A 19,397-nucleotide genomic window follows, 5' to 3' on the forward strand; every position below is an offset into this window, starting at 1 on the left:
AGTATTAGTCGCGAGAACGAGAGGTACTGGGCGGGATTATTGCGGTGCTATAGAAATAGAAAAATTATATAATATAAAAATAGAAAAAGGTTTTATTTAATATAATGATAAAAAAAATTTTTTTAAAGAGTGAAGATAAATTCGAGATTTTGAGAACACAGATAACAATATCAGTACAATAATTAAGAGTACAAATAACCACAATCCGTCAATTAGTTCAAATTCGAAAACTTCTTGGCTATTCTGATGGAATCCCGACATGTTTCGCCTACACATAGGCTTCTTCAGGGGAGCCAATGAATTGACATAGATTAGTGTATAAAACAAGAAAAGAGGTTCACTGTGAAAGAAATACAACAAATTTAGTAAATTAGGTCATGAAAAACAAAAGCAGCCCAGACTCTGAACACGCTCACAAATTTCAAGAAATAATATTAGGCTGGAAAAGCCAGTTGTGCATTAGATTGATTGATTCACAGTGAACCTCTTTTCTTGTTTTATACACTAATCTATGTCAATTCATTGGCTCCCCTGAAGAAGCCTATGTGTAGGCGAAACATGTCGGGATTCCATCAGAATAGCCAAGAAGTTTTCGATTTGAACTAATTGACGGATTGTGGTTATTTGTACTCTTAATTATTGTACTGATATTGTTATCTGTGTTCTCAAAATCTCGAATTTATCTTCACTCTTTAAAAAAAAAAAAAAAAAAATGTTATCATTATATTAAATAAAACCTTTTTCTATTTTTCTATTATATAGTTTTTCTATTTCTATAGCACCGCAATAATCCCGCCCAGTACCTCTCGTTCTCTTCACTTTGTTTAAATTGGGATGAGGTGCGCTGATAAATTTTTGCCCGACCTGGTTTTCTCTCCTTCTCCAGGTAGTATTAGTCATTTTTGACATTGAATATTGTCATGTGCTTGTTAAAGGGCAACTCCACTTTCATGGCGAACAAAAAATAGCAAATAAAGAAAAAAATAATACAGCGTAAACAATTGCGGCACAAGTCATATTGTGATTGAATGTTATTAAAAATTACCTTTCCTTTTCAATCTGCAGCTCTGTAATTTTCTGAAAATGCAATATGGCTACCTGGAGGTGTTCTTTATACAGAGTGCCCCCCCCCCCCCCCAGAAACAATTTCCTGCTTGTGTGATTGGCTGACCAATTTTCCCAGAAGTCTGCACTAAGATACAAGTCAGATTTCAGGCATCCCCTGCAACAAAAATGTCATTGTTGGTAAGATGCTTTTAGTAGGAAATCATGGCTAAAGGGATGCTGGCCCGTCAGCTTTCCTCATTAGAGCCCTGCAGGTGCACAGCTGATTGATAATTGTGAAACCACTCCCATTAGACTCACTTTCACACATGGGCACAGACAAACTCACAGGGACTTCTTGAGAATAACAAAAAGTAGGAATCTGCAACAAAGTTTGTTAAAATCCTTATAATGTACATAAATCACCCAGAGGGGAATGTTGTTTTTTTATCAACAAAAAGTGGAGTTGAGCTTTAAAGCAGAACGTTACTTATTGCAGAAACGTTTTCTTTCCTGTGTGTTTAACCGGTTCCCGACCGGCGCACGCCAATGTACGTCGGCAGAATGGCACGGGCAGGCATATTGTCGTACAGGTACGTCCAATCTTCAATGCTGCCCTGCCATCGCGAGCGCGCCGGTCGGGACCACCGTGAGTCCGGTCGCGGGTCTCGCGGACCTGATCGCCACGGGCATACCCGCGATCGTCTCACGGGGCGGCTGAATGGAGGAAATGCTGTGTAAACAGCATTTACCCATTCTGCCTAGCAACTAGTGACGCTGATCTCTGCTCCATGTGATTGGAGCAGAGATCAGTGTTCACTAAATGAAAGCCCAGCCCCCCCACAGTTAGTAACGCACCCCTAGGAACACTTAACCCCTACACTGCCACCCACTGGTTAACCCCTTCACTGCCAGTGTCATTTACACAGAAATCACTGCATTTATATAGCAGTGATTGCTGTATAAATGACAATGGTCCCAAAAATGTGTCAAAAATGTCCGATGTGTCCGCCGCAATGTTGCAGTCACAATAAAAATCGCTGATCGCCGCCATTACTAGTAAAAAATAAAAATAAAAAATTATTAATAAAAATGCCATAAAACTATCCCTATTTTGTAAACGCTATAACTTTTGCGCAAACCAATCAATAATCGCTTATTGCAATTTTTTTTTACCAAAAATATGTAGAAGAATACGTATCGGCCTAAACTGAGGGAAAAAAATGTTTTTTTTATATATTTTTGGGGGATATTTATTATAACAAAAAGTAAAAAAGAATGTGTTTTCAAAATTGTCGCTCTATTTTTGTTTATAGCGCAAAAAATAAAAACCGCAGGGGTGATCAAATACCACCAAAAGAAAGCTCTATTTGTGGGAAAAAAAAGGACGTCAATTTTGTTTGGGAGCCACGTCGTACAACCGCGCAATTGTCAGTTAAAGCGACGCAGTGCCGAATCGCAAAAAGTGGTCTGGTCTTTGACCAGCAAAATGGTCCGGTCTGTAAGTGGTTAAAGAGAAATAACCTTTCTTGTTTTTTTTTTTTGTTTGTTTTTTTTTAATATCCATTTACATTTTTTAAATTATATATTTGCTTCTTAAATCCCAGACTCGGCCAGAATGGCATAGTGGGGCCTGGCATATACGCAGACATGTCACGGGTCTCTTGCAAATGCGCAAAATGACATAGGCTCCAGGAGCACTTAGCGAGATCTTTCAAACACGCACATCACCACACAGTCTATGCTATAGAACTGGCAGAGACCAGCAATCCAGCTGTGCATGCTCAGGGGATGTGGTGCATGTGAAGACATGCTGCAGGGTCTCTGCCTGTTTCCATAGACATGACAGAGACTTGGAGTTTTCCTGCGCATGCACTGGATACCATGAAAGGAAGCAGTGTTGGAGAACAGAGATGTAGACACTACTGCTGCTTCAAGCAAGACAAACCTGGACTCTATTAAACTGGTTCTAAAGGTTGAAGTTTTTTTTTTTTAGTTTAATGCATGCTCTGCATAAGCCCTGGTTCCCATTGATGCGATTTGACATGTCAAATCTCATGCCAAATCGACGGCAATTGCAGCCCCCGAATTGGTGCAACGCCTCAGTTTCTGTACTACTTTTGGGGATTTTGGGTGCGATTTCTGTGAAATCGGGACTGACAGCTGAACAATTTCATTCCTGCAGTCAGTGTGAACCAGGGCTTAAAGGTAAAAAAAACCTTCTAAATGCAGCTGCGCCCCCCCCCCCATACATACCTGAGCTCAATTACAATCCAGCGCTGTGCCCTCTCCCTCTTCATAGGCTTAGTGAGGAGGGAGCAGGGGCGGGGCCAAGCCTTGCTCTATGTGTCCATGGACACACAGAGCTGGCTCGGGAGCGAGCCTGTATGAGTGCTCCAAGCAAGCGACTTGCTATGGTGGGCGGAAGAACTAAAACAAAAGAATCAGCAGTAAAGCCAATTTTTTCAGGGTAAAGTCAGAAATCCATACATTACTTTAAGGGCCCCTTCACACCAGAATGTGCTGTGGGAAAGGTGCGTTCTGTGTGGGTGGCAATTCATTGTTAACAGCGCCCCCAAACACATCTTTCAAAGGCAGCACGTTTGCGACCAACAAATCACATGGTGCCACAGTACCATATGGTTTGGTGCGGTTTGATTTGCAAAAGTAGAGTTTCTGTGACGGACTGGGGTTTATATGGTCACAAAACAGACACCCCAAAGCAAAGTACATATTCATTTTTATTTTATTTTATTTCTAAGCAAAGAAATACCTTCCTGCTATTCTATCAACAATCAGTAGATGGCAGAGAAGGTACACAAACAGAGTCTATATAAGGCCACACACCATGTGACTGGAAATGAAACTATTTCCAGCCATAAAGTCAGTGGTCATATCTCATGCTGTTTGTGTGATTCTTTGCAGGTATGTACTCTAAATCGTTCCTAATCTGTATTAACCTGTGATAGAAAGATTCCTAAACATCTTGAGCAGACGCAGGAAAAGTCTCAGCAGATTTTATGCTATGGTTTTGCTGTAATTAGAAGTTTAGAACAGCATGTGTGAAAAGGGCATAAAAACATGAAAATACTGCATTAGTCAGAACAAATGTCTATTATAAGTACTAAACCGTTCTAAATAGGTATATTTAAACCTGATTTATGGAAAATTGCATAGATTTATAAAGCACATGTTGAAAACTGTTATTAAAATGGGAAAAAAAACTATTGTATGTAAAGCTTACAGACAGGCAATGTGCACCATCTACTGGTTAAAAAAGAGTACTACCGAAATAATGTCTGTATTAAAGCAATGCATTGCCAGTATGATTAGTGCACACTTAAAGTGTACCAGAGAGATAAAGATAATTATCTATAACACTGAATAACAGTTATTAAAATAATTTGAGGCCGGTAACATTTCCACTACTTTTTTGCACATTCCAGTGCATTTTGTAGCCCATTAAAAAAAAAATGGTCTGTCAAAACTGAAATGCAAAGGACCACACAAGAACGCACGCATGCGACCGTGCACATTCCAGTGTGAACTGGCCCTAAGAAAGAGCAGTCAGTATTGCATGGCACTATGTATTCCTATTCAAAATGTGTAATGGCAGCTTCTAGCTGAAGTACCTTATGCAGGTATTTTGCATTGTAACACAATCATTTCAAGCTGGTGGCCACACTTATTAAAAAACACATTATATAGCCATTGTAATACAATGAGAGAAGTCTTTTCCTTGTGTTTGTATTAGTTGAATATTGTTATAGCTTTGCCTATTATCACAGTCTATATATATATTGAATCTCACCACTAGGGGGGGCTGTTTTAAAGCTCATTTCTACTAGTATTTCACAGTAAAATTCACACCTGCGGTACAGGAGACCTTTTAGCAATGTGCGGAGAAACTGTAGCAATTTACATGACGCCATTTACAACATTTCTCGCAGCTCAGCTGGGTGTGAAGCTAACGTGTAAACAATTAGCGGCTTGATTGATCTGTAACTGACACAAGTGTGATATCAGCATTAAACTATATTATGCAAGAGAGTACATACACAAGACAGGGAGGTGTGCTTCTTTTTGCACCAGCAATCATCAAGAGAAAGAACACAACTGCTGATTTTTTTTTTTTTTTACACCGACCGCCTATAAACATGTAGAACTGAATCACCAGATTGTGCATGTTTATACAGGGAAGGGAGATGGAACAAACATGTAGCACCAACTCCCGAAGGAGCGGCTAATTCAATTGGGCTTACCGTTACCCTCTTCACCTCGTGTGCATCTAGGGCAGGGATATGCAATTAGAGGACCTCCAGCTGTTGCAAAACTACAAGTCCCATCATGCCTCTGCCTCTGGGTGTCATGCCTGTGGCTGTCAGAGTCTTGCTATGCCTCATGGGACTTGTAGTTCTGCAGCAGCTGGAGGTCCACTAATTGCATATCCCTGATCTAGGGGTTTCCCGAGGTGGTTGGCCCAAGAACTGCAGAGACTGACGCCAAATCCACTTAAAGGGATTTTTATTTGCAGAAATAGTTAACAAACACAGTCTCTCAACATAGGGTTATGCCACATACACACGACCGGATTTTCCAACGGACTTTCGGTGGAGTTCCGACTGACTTTCCGAATGAACAGACTTGGCCACACACAATCACACCAAAAGTCAGACGGATTCGAACGTGATGACGTACGACTGGACTAGAATAAGGAAGTTCATAGCCAGTAGCCAATAGCTGCCCTAGCGTCGGTTTTTGTCCGTCGGACTAGCATACACACGAGCGGATTTCTCGGTCCGGCGGAGTTCCGGTGGAAAAATGTAAAACATTTCTAAAGTCCGCCGGATTTTTGGCAAGCAAAGGTCCACACACTATCTAATTGTCCAACGGACTCGTTCCGTCGGACCTTTGCTGTCAAAAAGTCTGGTCGTGTGTACGCGGCATAAGAGGGTCTAGGTAGGAAACTCTTTAGTGCTAATTCAAATAGGAAAAGTCTCTCACATCAGGTCACCCAGAGAATAGCCATTCACAACTGGATCCTCACCCTTATCGGATAGTCCTTCTCTCACCAGGCCTAGCAGCCAACAGGGTGTTTCAATCAGACCAGGTCTCTGCCACAGACTTGCTATAGAACATTTGAGCAAAGCTGAAAGTTTGTAGAACACTTTGAGAACCCTCGTACGGTACCAGTATCTTGCAGCCGGTCCAGCGATACAACACGAGACCAGATTCACTTGGCGGTCTTTCAACTTGCCCAGGCTCTTGCTGAGAAGCCAACCCTTTGCGTGGCCTTCTCCCGAAGAGTCCTCCCCTGGATACCTTCACAGCTGCTGGACCTCTTCACAAACCGAGATGGCACCGGACCACCTCTGAATCCTTCTTTCAGTTTCTTTGCCTCGGGCTAGCCAGCCCCGAGACCTGTAGTTGGGTGGATCCGCACCCCAGGCCATGAGAGTCCTGGGGGCTGGTCAGGAGGACCAGGATCATCAGCCAGAAAGCACTTCTGGACCGGAACCCCCGAAGCACGTGATGTCAGCACCTTAAGTACCCTCTCCCAGAATGCACAGCAAGAGTGACACTCCCACTGGGCTGGCTCCCCGTTCTGCCTAGCAACTAGTGATGCTGATCTCTGCTCCATGTGATTGGATCAGTGATCAGTGTTTACTAAATGAAAGCCCAGCCCCCAACAGTTAGTAACACGCCCCTAGGAACACTTAACCCCTACACTGCCACCCACTGGTTAACCCCTTCACTGCCAGTGTCATTTACACAGGAATCACTGCATTTGTATAGCAGTGATTGCTGTATAAATGACAATGGTCCCAAAAATGTGTCAAAAATGTCTGATGTGCCCGCCACAATGTCGCAGTCACAATAAAAATCGCTGATCGCCGCCATTACTAGTAAAAAAAAAATTATTAATAAAAATGCCATAAAACTATCCCCTATTGTGTAAACGCTATAACTTTTGCGCAAACCAATCAATAATCGCTTACTGCGATTTTTTTTACCAAAAATATGTAGAAGAATACGCATCGGCCTAAACTGAGGGAAAAAATTATTTTTTTTTATATATTTTTGGGGGATATTTATTATAACAAAAAGTAAAAAATAATGCGTTTTTTTCAAAATTGTTGCTCTATTTTTGTTTATAGCGCAAAAAATAAAAACCGCAGAGGTGATCAAATACCACCAAAAGAAGGCTCTATTTGTGGGGAAAAAAGGATGTCAATTTTATTTGGGAGCCACGTCGCACGACCGAATCGCAGTGCCGAATTTCAAAAAGTGGTCTGGTCTTAAGCCAGCAAAATGGTCTGGGGCTGAAAGTGGTTAACCGGTTCCCGACCAGCGCACGACGATGTACGTCGACAGAATGGCACGGGCAGGCATATTGGCGTACAGGTACGTCCAATCTTCAATGCGGCCCTGCCATCGGGAGCGCGCCGCCGGCGGCGCACTCCCGCGCTGGTCGGGACCCCCGTGAGTCCGGTCGCGGGACCCGCGGACTCGATCGCCGCGGGCATACCCGCGATCGTCTCACGGGATGGCTGAATGGAGGAAATGCCGTGTAAACAGCATTTCTCCATTCTGCCTAGCAACTAGTGACGCTGATCTCTGCTCCATGTGATTGGAGCAGAGATCAGTGTTCACTAAATGAAAGCCCAGCCCCCAACAGTTAGTAACACACCCCTAGGAACACTTAACCCCTACACTGCCACCCACTGGTTAACCCCTTCACTGCCAGTGTCATTTACACAGGAATCACTGCTTTTATATAGCAGTGATTACTGTATAAATGACAATGGTCCCAAAAATGTGTCAAAAATGTCCGATGTGTCCGCCATAATGTCGCAGTCACAATAAAAATCGCTGATCGCCGCCATTACTAGTAAAAAAAAAATAATAAAAAATTATTAATAAAAATGCTATAAAACTATCCCTATTTTGTAAACGCTATAACTTTTGCGCAAACCAATCAATAATCGCTTACTGCGATTTTTTTTTTTACCAAAAATATGTAGAAGAATACGTATCGGCCTAAAGTGAGGGAAAAATTTTTATTTTTTTATATTTTTGGGGGATATTTATTATAACAAAAAGTAAAAAATAATGCGTTTTTTTCAAAATTGTCGCTCTATTTTTGTTTATAGCGCAAAAAATAAAAACCGCAGTGGTGATCAAATAGCACCAAAAGAAAGCGCTATTTGTGGGGAAAAAAGGACGTCAATTTTGTTTTGGAGCCACGTTGCACGACCGCGCAATTGTCAGTTAAAGAGACGCAGTGCCGAATCGCAAAAAGTGGTCTGGTCTTAAGCCAGCAAAATGGTCCGGGGCTGAAAGTGGTTAAATACGCTCAGTGAGTAAATATAGGACGTAATTCTTCCTTGTGTCTCCAGTGACCCAGAAAACCAGGTGAGACAACTCCCTAGTTTGGAGCACCTCCAGTTCCTCCACTAACATACCCCTTCGGTTTATAATATATCTAATCTCAGACGCTTTCAGCACAAATCCCTTCACGTTGGCACCGCTTTTCCATATGCCAGCAATCTGCAGCACTGGATGTAGTTACAAGACTTTTACAGCAGATACATATTGGCGTGATTTTATAAATGCTTACAGACATGAGCCTTTTATATTCATCCAGCCTCTGCTTGTTGGAGGCGATGAACAGACCGCCGTTCTGGATCCACCCGGTGTGCAGTCCAGTCTCCTGCTCCAGATCCTCGCTGACTACCTTGCGCGTGTGCGCCAGCAGCTCCACCTCAACGTCACTGGGCCGAAGCTGCCATAAGAGACCTGAAAGACAGAAAGGTTGTGGGTCAGGGAAGGGGCAGCCTGCTGGACTTAAAGTGGTGTTGCCACCAAAAAAAAAAAAAAAATTAGCTGAAAATTCATTAAAAAATAAATAAATAAATAATTGGGGGAAAAAAATATTTTTTACTCACCTCTAAATGCCTGTTGCTAGGGGGTCCCTCGTAGTCTGCCTTCTTCCTTGCCCGGGCTGGTGACATCACTTCCCCTTGCGCCGCTAGGCTTGTGCAATTCGTTTCATAACGAATCGAAATTCGGCCGAATTTTGCATCTTTCGGACATTCGGATGCATCCGAATGTCCGAATAAAAAATAACAAATTACAACGAATACGAAAGAAATATAACGAATGAATTTGAATGAATTCGACATGATTCCAAATTATTTCCACCGCATTCGAAATGATTTCAACATGATTCGACATTATTTCAACCACATTCGAATAACATTTTGCGACCCGATTTTGGGGCCACATATCTCGGGGTCACTTATAGCTAGAATCCTCAAATTTGGTATGCAAACACAATAGTACTAGCACTACAACATATCCAAATTTGGAGTTTCTAGCACCAAGTGACCCCGAGATACATGGCCCTAAAGTCGGGTCACAAAATATTTTCGAATGCGGTTGAAATAATGTCGAATCATGTTGAAATCATTTCGAATCCGGTAGAAATATTTTCGAATGTGGCCGATTTTTCGAATTCGGTATAAAACTAAACGAAATCCGAAAATGAATTTAAGGAAGTTAACGAATATAACTAAACGAAATTAATGAATTAACGAATTAAAACGAAACTAAACGAATTTTTTCCTTTTGCACATGTCTATGCGCCGCACAGTCATCTGGGACCTGTCACGTGTCCCAGATGACAGTGTGGCATATCACGGCGCCAGGCGCCGCTTGCGCATACGTAGTGGGTGCCCGGCTGTGTGCCCACAGTAAGAATGCCGGCGCTGCGAGCTGAGTGGGGAACGAGGGGGGCTTCGTTCCTCCGCATCGCTGGACCCTGGGACAGGTAAGTGTCCGATTATTAAAAGTCAGCAGCTGCAGTATTTGTAGCTGCTGACTTTAAAAAAAAATAAAAATTTAGAGGGCACCCCACTGTAAAATACCAGTGATTAAGCCTGGGGCTTAAGAGAAATATGTTGATTATATTTTCAGTACAGTTCAGCGGTTGTGCTCTACTGCTTCCTCTCACAACGCAAAATTCGGAGTCCTAGAAAACAATGCACTCTTTGTGTGGCAGTAGGGTTGCCACTTTTTCTTCTATTCAAACCCGAACACTTTAGCGGTGCACAGCAAGTTTTTTTTATAGTATAAACTATACATATATTTTGCAATTAAATACATTTCTAATCATATGAAGTTAATCAAAAGAGTTCCCCTTTTACATGAGAGTCTACAGAGTTCCCCTTTTACATGAGAGTCTACAGAGTTCCCCTTTTACATCAGAGTCTACAGAGTTCCCCTTTTACATCAGAGTCTACAGAGTTCCCCTTTTACATCAGAGTCTACAGAGTTCCCCTTTTACATCAGAGTCTACAGAGTTCCCCTTTTACATCAGAGTCTACAGAGTTCCCCTTTTACATCAGAGTCTACAGAGTTCCCCTTTTACATCAGAGTCTACAGAGTTCCCCTTTTACATCAGAGTCCACAGAGTTCCCCTTTTACATCAGAGTCCACAGAGTTCCCCTTTTACATCAGAGTCCACAGAGTTCCCCTTTTACATCAGAGTCCACAGAGTTCCCCTTTTACATCAGAGTCCACAGAGTTCCCCTTTTACATCAGAGTCCACAGAGTTCCCCTTTTACATCAGAGTCCGCAGAGTTCCCCTTTTACATCAGAGTCCGCAGAGTTCCCCTTTTACATCAGAGTCCGCAGAGTTCCCCTTTTACATCAGAGTCCGCAGAGTTCCCCTTTTACATCAGAGTCCGCAGAGTTCCCCTTTTACATCAGAGTCCGCAGAGTTCCCCTTTTACATCAGAGTCCGCAGAGTTCCCCTTTTACATCAGAGTCCACAGAGTTCCCCTTTTACATCTGAATCCGCAGAGTTCCCCTTTTACATCTGAACTCATAGAGTTCCCTTACACTGTAAGGGGGGACTCTGCAGACTCTGATGTGAGGGAGAACTCTGGGGACTCTAACATAAGAAATGCTCTGGGAACCCCGATTTAAGGAGGAGCACTGAGAACTCTGATGCACAGAGAGGACTCTGATATAAAGGGGAACACTGTGGCCTCTGGTGTAAAGGGGAACTCTGATGTAAGGGGTGCTCTGAGAACCCTGATTCCCCTTAGTGTACTCACTCAGAGGCAGGAGAGAGAAGGGGGTAGACTTCAGTCACAGACAGGGATGGATGGTGAGCTCACTCACCCCTTGGCAGTCAGCACCTCTCATCCAGATGTATCTGAGGCTGCTGGACTTTAAATTTCCGGCCCGCACTTTCCTTTTCTGAGGAGTGTTGGCAGACACAGAAGGGTATGGGCGGGAGGAAGAGGAGCAGATCAAGCCCTCTCTACTGCCATCTGTGTGTGTGTTTGGGGGGGGAGGGGATTGTTAGTGCTGGCTTTGGGCAGCGTGAAAGAGAATGTAACAGACACTCTTGGTTTAAACACCTGCAGCTGGCAACCCTGCTGGGAAGCCATAGTCCAGTCTGAATAATGTGTCCGGGTTTCAGGCAGTCTGAAACCCGGACGCATGATTCCAAACCTGAACTGTCCGGTGTGAATCCCAGACAGGTGGCAACACTACTTTCAATCACGAGTCTTGGTGGTCTGTTCTTTCAGCTATTTTTGGCTGGGAAAAGGTTGCCTGTGCTATCCTTTGGTAAACTTGTGGACAGCAAGGTGGCTATGTTTGAAAAAATATCCTCTTTTTATGAGAAGAAATGGAACAAACCACTCTATTGTTCCACGTCCCACCGGAAACCATTATGGCTGCTAATTCCCTGTTTAGGCCCATACACACGATCAGACTTTTTGACAACAAACATGCAAATTAGCTGTTTTGGAGCAACATCCGACTGTGTGTACGCTCCATCGGACAAACTTTTTTGGTTTTCATCTGACTTTTGTTGGCTGTGCGAACGGACAAACTTTCTGGCAACAAAAGTCCGATGGAGCAAAGTCTGATCGTGTGTACAGAAAACCATAGGACTTTTGTGCAAAGTACAAACAGGCCATGCTCAGAACCAATGTAAAAGATCAGACAACAATACAGAAGTTGACCAAAGGTGGCGGTAAAGAGCAGAAAAACCATGTGATTTAGTGAAAGTTGGCTGAAAAAGTCCTGCTGTGTGTATGCAATACAAGTTCACAGCTGACGCCCTTTGTACAAAAATCCAAGGGAAAGTTTGTACAAAGTCCTATTGTGTGTATGAGGCTTTAGTAGCAATGGAGCTAGTCCTGCAGGACTGAACTATAAAGAAACCATACCTGCCGTGTGCCATGTTGTCCCAGAGGTAAGCCGATCCCGCTCTAACAAAACAACATTCTTCATACCCATTTTGGCTAAGTGGTAAGTGGTCTGACATCCTAGGCTGCCCCCACCAATGACCACTACTTCAGCAGACTGAGGTAAAGGTTTTGTTGGCCCCTTCTTGGCAGCGCCTTCTTCCTTCAGTGTCGTGGTGTAGGGTACGCTCTTCTCTGTCGTCTGGCTGGTAGCGTTGCTGCCGAGACCTCGTAGGTTGTACCTGGAGCAGAAAGGTAGCCGGTAGTTTGCTGCAGCTTGTACGGCTCTGCCTAGTAACTGCATGGCTATCTGAAAACACAATAACAGCAATGTTATTTCCTTAAACATGCAAAATTCATGGATTCCCCTTTTCAATGTGGCAACAGTAAGCAAAAATTCATAGAAAACAGAAGAAATTTGTAGGATTATAGAAAGCGTAGAATACTCCTCTTCAGGAGTCCTCTATGAAGCTGATCTGATGAATCTGGAGCACATAAAAACCTTGACTTGCAATCAGTCATTTTCCTCAAAGCGCGATATCTGCCCCGGAGCGCAGCCATGTGACCCTGGCATATGCCATCTGCTACTCAGTGGCATTTCCTCCATCCCTTATACCAACACAACCCGTCTGATCATGGTTGTTCTTCACCATGTCTACGAAGAATATGAGCTTACTGGAGACATAGATAATTAACGCTACATTCCTAACCCGGATTATAAAACAATTTAAAGCGGAGGTCCACCCTAAAGTGGACCTTCCGCTCATTGGAATCCTCCCCCCCTCCGGCGCCACAATTGGCACCTTTCAGGGGGGAAGGGGGTGCAGGTACCTGTACAGTACAGGTATCTGCACCCACTTCCGGCATAGCTATCTGCGGAAAGGGGCGTAGATTCTGCAGAATCTACGCCCCTTTCCGAAAGTCCCCCGCTGCCTGCTGGGAAACACACGGATCCCAGAGACAGCGGGGACCATCCTTATTGCGCAGCGCGACTCGCGCATGCGCAGTAGGGAACCGGGAAATGAAGCCGAAAGGCTCCACTTCCTGATTCCCATACCCAAGATGGCGACGGCAGCACCCGAGAGACGATCGAGAGATCGGCTTCGGGTGCCGACATCGCGGGCGCGCTGGGCGGGTGAGTGTCCTTATTTTAAAAGTCAGCAGCTGCAGTATTTGTAGCTGCTGGCTTTAAAAAAAAAAAAAAAAACGGCGGAACTCCCGGCGGACTCCCGCTTTAACACTATTTATAAAATTATAAAATATGTTTTTTGGGACTCGGGTCCCATTGTTTAGCCTGCTTTTTATTCCTAAAGGCCCCGTACACACGGTCGGACTTTTTGACAACAAACATGCAAATTAGCTGTTTTGGAGCAACATCCGACCGTGTGTACGCTCCATCGGACAAACTTTTTCTGTTTTCATCGGACTTTTGTTGGCTGTGCGAACGGATAAACTTTTTGACAACATAAGTCCGATGGAGCAAAGTCTGATCGTGTGTACGCAAAACCATCGGACTTTTGTACAAGGTACAAACACGCCATGCTCAGAACCAATGCAAAAGATCAGACTACAATACAGAAGTTGACCAAAGGTGGCGCTGGAGTCATTGAACGTCCTCTTTTGAAGTGTCCTCAGTACGTTGAAACGTCACTACGTTCGTGTTTGTTGCCTAAAAAGTCTGATCGTGTGTATACAATACAAACTTGTGGACTACGCCCTTTGTACAAACTTTCCCGTGGACTTTTGTACAAAGTCCGATCGTGTGAATGAGGCTTTATACTGACATGCCCAGGGAGGAGTTCAGTGGCAAATGTTCAGATACTGCTATAAAGTTCAGATAATTTGGGCTTTATATTAAAAAAAAAAAAAAAAAATATAAAAAAAAAAAAAGTGCCCAAATTTGCATTTTTTTTTCCATAAAGGTTATAAATATTTAATTCTCTGTTACAAATCATCTACACTTAGGAAATGCATTAGTGTTAGCCTGGAACATATTTTCCAAAGCATTTTAGAAGACTGCACAGACATATTATATGTATAATAAAAAATATTTAAAAATTGTTAACTCACTATCTAGCCTGCCTTTTTGTTTTAAACCTGTGCCAGAAAACTGGCATTTTGCTTTACAGGCTGAAGCTTGCAGTTCTCCTGCAGCCAGGCATATCAGCCTGCTTGTGTCTCCAGCGAACCAGAAAACCAGGTGAGACATTTCACTGGATGTCCTCTGATTGGATTGTCTCCGGCCCCTCCCCTCACACTCCCCCTCCAGGGGTAAACACACACACACACACACAAGCACATGGTGACAATAGTCATGAGCCTTATTCTGCTGAATACTAAGTATCCTTTGAAGTGATGCATGTATGTACATTCCCTTTAACCACTTGCTTACTGGGCACTTAAACCCCCCTCATGCCCAGACCAATTTTCAGCTTTCAGCGCTGATGCACTTTGAATGACAATTGCGCGGTCATACAACACTGCACCCAAATGAAATTTTTATCATTTTTTTCCCACAAATAGAGCTTTCTTTTGGTGGTATTTAATTACAGCTCGGAGTTTTATTTTTTGCTAAACAAACAAAAAAAGATGCAAAAAAATAAATAAAAAAAATCATGTTTTAATAGTTTGTTATAAAATTTTGCAAACGGGTCATTTTTCTCCTTCATTGAAGTGCGCTGATTAGGCGGCACTGATAGGCTGCACTGGTGGGCACTGATGGGCTGCATTGGTGGGCACTGATAGGCTGCACTGGTGGGCACTGATAGGCTGCATTGGTGGGCACTGATAGGCTGCACTGGTGGGCACTGATAGGCATAGTTAAGGCAGCACTAATAGGCACAGATAAGGCGGCACCGATGGGCACAGATAAGGCGGCACTGATGGGCAAAGATGGGCACAGATAAGATGGCACGGATGGGTGGCACGGATGGGCACTGATAGGTACCACTGATAGATGGGACTGATGGGCACTGATAGGTGGCACTGATAGGTGGCTCTGAAAGGTGGCACTGCTGGGCACTGGTAGATGACACTGATGGGCACGGATATGTGGCACTGGGGTGCAGCACCTTTGAGGCAGATTGTGGGCACTACTGGGTGGCACTGCTGGGTGGCACTGTGGGCACTGCTGGGTGGCACTGACGGGGGGCACTTACTTTTAGTACATGTGGCACTGCAGGGGGCAGGTGGGCACTGGCAGGGGGCAGGTAGGCATTAGCAGGGCTGGCCGTGATCGGCTTTTTTTTTTTTCTCCTCGCGCTGTCAGCGCGAGGAGGAATAATAGCCGATTACCGGCTCCGTTATATCACATGATCAGCTGTCATTGGCTGACAGCTGATCACGTGATAAGGGGTCGGGATCGACCCCTTGCACGGATCGGTGATCAGGCGAGTCTCATGGACTCGCCGATCACAGAGCGCGCCTCAGGGGGCGCACAGGCCGCTCGTACACGGGACTACGTCTATTGACGTCGTCCCGGAAAAGGAGATCCGCGCTGTAGCCGTCATTTGGCTATAGCGCGGATCTCAAGTGGTTAAAGTGGTTGTATACTCGATTTTTAAACTTTTACCTACAGGAAAGCCTATAATAAGGCTTACCTGTAGGTAAAAAAAAAATATCTCCTAAACCTGTACGGTTTAGGAGATATCCCCCTCGGTATGCGCCGCTGACTGCAGCGGCGCATGCGCACAAGGGGGTTCTCGGCCTGAAAATCCAGCAGTGGCCGGCGGCCGGAATGAAATCTCCCGCATGCATGTGCGGGAGTGACGATATCGCGGCTCCGGCCACTCACAGCGCCAGAGCCACGATACCCGGAAGAAACGCCGAGGGAGCATGTCAGCTCCCTCGGCGTGGATCGGGCCAGATGTCGGGGCCTCGATCTAAGGTAAGTATTTCATAATGAGCTAGTATGCGGTGCATACTAGCTCATTATGCCTTTTGCTTTGCAGGTTTAAAAAAAAAAATAATGTGCGGGTTTACTACCGCTTTAAGGACACCTGCAACTTTTTTTGCTATTCATGTGAATGTGATTTACTTGATGTTAATAATTTTATCAATGTGCATCATTCTACATACAGTTAGTATACCTATACAGTGCAGGTACATATACTTATAACATATGCAGGGCCGGATTAAGAGCATCATGTGCTTGGTGCTGAGGATTTTGGTGGACCTTTTACTGGGCACCCTTCTGCTTTCCATGAGCCTGTGCTGGCATGCGCCCAAACTCGTAGTTTGGGTGCAAAGTACCTGTACGGTTTTGGAGATATTCCCTTTGCAATGGGCCACGGACTTCAGCGGCGCATGCGCTCCGGGGATTCTCTGGCAGACGCTGGACCTTGGCGGAAAGAAGTCTCCCGCACGCATGCGTAGGAGTGATGACATCGCGCCTCCGGCAACTCACAGCGCCGGAGCCGCGATACCCGGAAGACACGCTGAGGGAAAAATGTCAGCTCCCTCAGCGTGGACCAGGTGAGATACCGACGTCTCGTTCTAAGGTAAGTATTTCATAATGAGCTAGTATGCGGTTTATACTAGCTCATTATGCCTTTTCCCTTACAGGTGTAGAAAAAAAATATATAGTCGGCAGGTTTACTACCGATTTAATACAGAGATTTCCCCTGCAGTACTTTTTTCTAGCACTAGATGTCTCCAGTCTGATAGCGAGCATCAATAAACCCACTTCCTTCGAGTCAGGTCATCCTGAACTGCCTCCAATGTGTGACTGGACAGTGAGAAGAGAAGCTGCGCACTGAGGGGCTCATCACTCTGTCACCCTGCTTTTTCTTCCTATCAGCATGCTTCTTGCCAGCATATGAATTGGCTTTCCTTAAAGTGGTTGTAAACCTTTACAAACCACTTTGACCTACAGGTAAGCCTAGATTAAGGCTTACCTGTAGGTCCAAGAAATATCTCCTAAATCTACACGGTTTAGGAGATACTTGCCGAAAGACGGGCAGCGCTGTCTACGGCGCATGTGCCGTAGACAGCGGCACGCCGCAGTTAACGGCGATATGCCGCGAGTGGCGGCTCCCGTGCGCATGCGCGGGAGTGACGTTATCGCGGCTCCGACGAATGACAGCGCCGGAGCAGCGAGACCCACCAAGAAGATGGACGCTCCGGACTACAGGGGACAGTGGTGACTTCGCTGGCTCCTGTGTCAGGTAAGTGACACATAATGGGCTACTATGTGATGCGATGCGATGTATAGTAGTCCATTATGCTTTACCATTGCAGGGAATGAAAGAGGAAGTCAACCCATTAGGATTTACTTCCTCTTTAATGCTTCTTATTCACACACCCCAGTTTTACTAAGTAGGACTGCAAGCAGCTGATTCCAGATCAAATTCAGGCACTTGTGCCGCATACACACAATCGGAAATTTCGTCCAACAAAAGACCGAGCTTTTCATCGGAAAAATGCGACCGTGTGTACGCTCCATCGGAATTAAGCTGGGCCGAATTCCCGCCAGCAAAAATTTGATAGAAAGTTTTTCTATCCGGAAAACTGAGAAAATGCTATCGGAAATTCCGATCGTGTGTATGCGATTCTGACGCGCAAACTCGCGCATGCTCAGATTCAACTACGAGACGGAAGCTATTGGCTACTGGCTATTGAACTTCCTTTTTCTAGTCCCATCGTACGTGTTGTACGTCACCGCGTTCTTGGCGGTCGGAATTTGGTGTGACCGTGTGTAGGCAAGGCAGTTTGAGCGGAATTCCGTCGGGAAAACAATCAGAGCTTTTTCCCAACGAGAATTCCGATCGCGTGTACGCGGCATTATACTAATCGCATTTAAAAGAAAAAATACATTTAATGATGTATTAATGATTACAAAAAAACTGCAATCGTTTGCGACTTTTATATCTGCCTGAAGTTCAGCTTTAAGAAGCATCGTGCTATGCAACATGTCAGGAAAATAACAAATTATTTCCTTACATGTGTAGCTCTGGGTCACAAAACTTTCCCCCCCCCCCCCTATGTTTGTAAGACCAGATGTCTCCACGAGGCAGCCCACGGCCCTGTGCAGCCACCACGTTAGCGATTTGATTAAGCGGTGCATGTCCTTAGTGTGGGGTTCACATACCGTCTCAGAAGCCGACAGCCCCAAACAGCAGAATCTGTTAAACCGACGTGAAAGGGTTTGAATGTGACTACGACTGGTCTACGTCGACTAAGCCCAATGCCTTCCAGTATAGGGTTAAATGGAATACTCCCACCCCTGGGCCCGGCCCTCTTGTGAGAGCCAGTAGGATGTGGCCCTGTACGTATACAGCCAGCCTTGAGCACAAGCTGACAACATGTCAGAGGCCGCCGTGCAGATCAATGGTTGTCAAACTTATGAGACATGGGGGGGGAGCCTCAGCTTTGGCCCTGAACTTCACCAATAACATCCAGTATGTGTAATGCTAGAAAGGACCGTAAGAGACTGCAGACATAAGCTGGCCATACACCATACAATTTTCTTAAAGTGGTGTTTCATCTGTAAAAAAAAATTTTTTTAAGGCTGGGTTCTCACCGCTGCGGGTGAGAGATCCGGATGTGATTCGCACCGCACTGCAGTGCAAATCACATCTGATCTGTCTGTGCGATGCGAGTTCAGCCATACAGATAGTCTGGCTGAATTCGCATCGCACCCGCCCCAAACTCACACAGGACCCTTTTTTTGGTCCGCAGCAGAATCGGATCGCATGGGTGTTCACACCATGCGATCCGATTCCTGTCCGAGTTTGCAGATCGCACTGTGATATGCGAACTGATCTGAGGGTGTCATTAAGATTTCATTGACACTCCCAGCAGTCCGCATAGGGCAGTGTGAACTGCCGGCGGGAGGCATGCGATGCGGGAAAACGCCACGGATTCGCGGCGTTCCTGCATCGCTATGGTGTGAACCTAGCCTAAATCAGCAGCTAAAGAAAAAAAAGTAGCTGCTGACTTTTAATAAGGAGACTTACCTCTCCAGGGCGCCCGCGATGTCGGCCGCCGAGGCTGACCGGTCCCTTGGTTCTCGGGTCCCGGCGCCGCCATTCGTACTAAGGGAAACAGGCAGTGGAGCCTTGCGGCTTGACTGCCCGTTTCCTA

General features: G+C 44.9%; 1 protein-coding gene across 1 annotated transcript in view; it reads right to left on the bottom strand.

Moving 5' to 3' along the window:
• SARDH (sarcosine dehydrogenase) overlaps positions 1-18,561 on the bottom strand; it is a 147,765-nt gene extending 129,204 nt beyond the window's left edge. Inside the window, exons 1-3 of the mRNA XM_077468194.1 lie at positions 18,403-18,561; positions 12,297-12,624; positions 8,666-8,844 (exon numbers count right to left, since the gene is read on the bottom strand). Coding sequence (XP_077324320.1) covers positions 8,666-8,844; positions 12,297-12,618 — 501 coding nt within the window. The 5' untranslated portion in view covers positions 12,619-12,624; positions 18,403-18,561. The remainder of the gene's footprint in view (positions 1-8,665; positions 8,845-12,296; positions 12,625-18,402) is intronic.
• Between the last annotated feature and the right edge of the window lie 836 nt (positions 18,562-19,397).

The sequence above is a fragment of the Lithobates pipiens genome, unplaced genomic scaffold (assembly GCF_037356315.1).
Source record: "Lithobates pipiens isolate NorthernLeopardFrog02 unplaced genomic scaffold, aLitPip1_a1.2 Scaffold_11, whole genome shotgun sequence".
NCBI lineage: Eukaryota > Metazoa > Chordata > Amphibia > Anura > Ranidae > Lithobates > Lithobates pipiens.